Raw genomic sequence first — 3,995 nt, 5'->3', positions numbered from 1 at the left:
GACCCTGCAAGCGCTTCAAGGACACCTTGAAGACAAACCTCAAAGCCTGTGAGATAGACATCGCTTCCTGGGAAACTGATGCCCTTGACCGCTCTCGCTGGAGGATGGTGTGCTCCAGTGGCATAAAGACGTTTGAAAACAAGAGAACGCTGGAAATTAAGGAGAAGCGTGAGCGAAGGAAGCAGGGCTCAACTTCTGGAGACGTACACCGCCAGATAAGCCTGCCTGCCTACTCATCCATCGGTCCGACGGGAGACTCCATCATATATATATATATATATATATGTGTGTGTGTGTGTGTGTGTGTGTGTGTGTGTGTGAAATAATAGTCTAATGTTGTGACTCAAAGTTAGTTAATACGTCCATGGCTCTAAATATTCAAACTGATAAAAAGAATTCCTTCCCCACATGTAGCGCCTGCACCCAAAGCCATGACGTCGACCCGAGACACACTCTGCTGGAATACCTTGAGAGTCACTTCACCAGGACCCTCAGTGCCTTGAGGAATATCTTGAGAGTCACTTCGCCAGGACCCTAGGTGACTTGAGGAATACCTTGAGAGTCACTTCGCCAGGACCCTAGGTGACTTGAGGAATACCTTGAGAGTCACTTCGCCTGGATCCCCTAGTGCCTTGATGCTGAGACCTGGAACAATATTGACCACAACAACTCAGACTTTGCCGACTGTCTTCTCCTGAGTCACGATGGTTGTCTGCACGCTGGTTTCTGACCGGCACACAAAGAACTGACCGAATGGTGGTTTCAGGAAGTCCAGAATTATTGTTGCTGAATATTTGTCAGAGGACTTCTTGGCTTGTCTGATTTGTTGGCCCAGTCACTCCCCGATCCAGGATGAATTTCATGACTCAGATCTGTGACAACGCCATGGGTCATGGCTACAAACAGCCCGTCAACTTCCACCTCAAACCCGACCACTTCCTGTACGAAGGGCACGGCTCCAGGTCCTCCATGCGACGTCACACCATGATCGGCACGTGTGATGACATCACTGTCAGCTCTGATGGTAAGCTGCAGCCAGACATGCCACGACCCAAGTCCACCAACCTGGACATCTCTTTGGAGGACTTGGGGTTCCATGGCCGGTCCAGTTCCTCCACCTACGTCCACAGCGGGAGCAGCGCACGTGCGCGCAGTCAGAGTCATTTGCAAGACGACTATCTGGAACAGTTACTGCCGACGGAAAGGGACTGCCTGGCGCCGGGCAGCGAGTACCTGATGCCTCCCCACACAGAATTCCTCTCCCCGGACCACAACTGTCGCCTGCAGGGCTGCCAGAGAGCCGTCATCAACGTCAGTGGTCTCAGGTTTGAAACCCAGCTCCGCACATTGGATCGTCTGCCCAACACTCTACTGGGTAACCCCGAGAAGCGAAGGAAGTACTGGGATTACAGTCGGCAGGAGTTTTTCTTTGACCGCCACCGACCCACCTTCCAGGCGGTGCTGTACTACTACCAGTCCGGGGGGCGGCTGAAGCGGCCTCTGGAAGTTCCAATGGACATCTTCCTCAATGAGCTCGTCTTTTATGAGCTGGGAGGCTCAGCCATCGATGCCTTCAAGCACAATGAGGGTTACATCGTAGAGAAGAAGCAACCAACATGTCCTTCCAACAGAACAATGTATAAGATCTGGTTGGCCTTGGAGTATCCAGAATCGTCCCTCGTGGCCAAAATCTTTGCCGCCATGTCCGTGTTTTTCATCCTGGTGTCAGTGGTCACCTTTTGCACAGAGACATTGCCTCAGTTCCGTGACGTGGACTGCATCAACGTCAGCTGGGTGGACCAGCACGGCAGACACGTGACCAGACACAGGCCCAACGTCATGCACCCCCTCTTCATCATCGAGTCGTGCTGCATCGCCTGGTTCGTAGTGGAGCTGGGTCTGCGGCTGGCGGTCAGTCCCTCCAAGCTGCTCTTCTTCCGCGCGGCCATCAACTGGATCGACCTGCTGGCCATCGCTCCTTACTTCGTCTTCCTGGCCCTCAACCTGGCCAGTGACAGCTGCAGTGGCGGCCACCAGAGCTCCATGCTCAGCGTGCTGCGCGTGCTGCGCGTGGTGCGCATCCTGAAGCTGTCCAAGCACTCCGTGGGCCTCAAGATCCTGGGCATGACGCTCAAGACGTCCATCCGCGAGCTGTCCATGTTCCTGCTCTTCCTGGGCATCGCCACCGTCATCTTCTCCGGCGCCATCTTCTACGCGGAGCTGGGTCAGGCGGACAGTCAGTTCGCCTCCATCCCGGACGCCTTCTGGTGGGCCATCGTGTCCATGACCACAGTGGGCTACGGGGACTTCGTGCCCAAGGGGCTGGCCGGCAAGCTGCTGGGGGGAATCTGCGTACTGTCTGGCGTGCTGGCCATTGCCCTGCCAGTGCCCGTCATTGTGGCCAACTTCAACAACTACTACCGACACTACACAGGTTCAGGCTACTGATGAGCCTGTAGTGATAATGTCACCTAGAAACACTAACAATAACTACCACCGACACAACACAGGTACAGGCTACTGATGAGCCTGTAGTGATAATGTCACCTAGAAACACTAACAACCGCTACTACCGACACTACACAGGTTCAGGCTACTGATGAGCCTGTAGTGATAATGTCACCTAGAAACACTAACAACCACTACTACCGACACTACACAGGTTCAGGCTACTGATGAGCCTGTAGTGATAATGTCACCTAGAAACACTAACAACAACTACTACTGACACTACACAGGTACAGGCTACTGATGAACCTGTAGTGATAATGTCACCTAGAAACACTAACAACAACTACTACTGACACTACACAGGTTCAGGCTACTGATGAGCCTGTAGTGTTCCTGTCACCTAGAAACACTAACAACAACTACTACCGACACTACACAGGTTCAGGCTACTGATGAGCCTGTAGTGATAATGTCACCTAGAAACACTAACAACAACTACTACCGACACTACACAGGTACAGGCTACTGATGAACCTGTAGTGTTCCTGTCACCTAGAAACACTAACAACAACTACTACTGACTCTACACAGGTTCAGGCTACTGATGAGCCTGTAGTGATAATGTCACCTAGAAACACTAACAACAACTACTACCGACACTACACAGGTACAGGCTACTGATGAACCTGTAGTGTTCCTGTCACCTAGAAACACTAACAACAACTACTACTGACACTACACAGGTACAGGCTACTGATGAGCCTGTAGTGATAATGTCACCTAGAAACACTAACAACTACTACTGACACTACACAGGTTCAGGCTACTGATGAGCCTGTAGTGATAATGTCACCTAGAAACACTAACAACAACTACCACCGACACAACACAGGTACAGGCTACTGATGAGCCTGTAGTGATAATGTCACCTAGAAACACTAACAACAACTACCACCGACACAACACAGGTACAGGCTACTGATGAGCCTGTAGTGATAATGTCACCTAGAAACACTAACAACAACTACTACCGACACTACACAGGTACAGGCTACTGATGAGCCTGTAGTGATAATGTCACCTAGAAACACTAACAACAACTACTACCGACACTACACAGGTACAGGCTACTGATGAACCTGTAGTGTTCCTGTCACCTAGAAACACTAACAACAACTACTACTGACTCTACACAGGTTCAGGCTACTGATGAGCCTGTAGTGATAATGTCACATAGAAACACTAACAACAACTACTACCGACACTACACAGGTACAGGCTACTGATGAACCTGTAGTGTTCCTGTCACCTAGAAACACTAACAACAACTACTATTGACACTACACAGGTTCAGGCTACTGATGAGCCTGTAGTGATAATGTCACCTAGAAACACTAACAACAACTACTACTGACACTACACAGGTACAGGCTACTGATGAGCCTGTAGTGATAATGTCACCTAGAAACACTAACAACCACTACCGCCACTACACAGGTAGAGGCTACCGCTGAACCTGTATTGCACTGGTCAGCTGGAAACAC

At 50.6% G+C, this 3,995-nt stretch overlaps 1 protein-coding gene across 1 annotated transcript; it reads left to right on the top strand.

Moving 5' to 3' along the window:
* Positions 1-852: 852 nt before the first annotated feature.
* On the top strand, positions 853-2,448 carry LOC143284988 (potassium voltage-gated channel subfamily A member 7-like). Its single transcript, XM_076592150.1, has one exon. The coding sequence runs from the start codon at positions 853-855 to the stop codon at positions 2,446-2,448; it is 1,596 nt and encodes a 531-aa protein (XP_076448265.1).
* The last annotated feature ends 1,547 nt before the right edge of the window (positions 2,449-3,995 follow it).

The sequence above is a fragment of the Babylonia areolata genome, chromosome 8 (assembly GCF_041734735.1).
Source record: "Babylonia areolata isolate BAREFJ2019XMU chromosome 8, ASM4173473v1, whole genome shotgun sequence".
Classification (NCBI taxonomy): Eukaryota; Metazoa; Mollusca; class Gastropoda; order Neogastropoda; family Buccinidae; genus Babylonia; species Babylonia areolata.
This window is presented reverse-complemented; position numbering and strand designations above follow the sequence as displayed.

Coding starts and splice junctions, on each gene's coding strand:
- LOC143284988 (XM_076592150.1), top strand. CDS start 853: ATGAATTTCATGACTCAGATCTGTGACAACGCCATGGGTCATGGCTAC.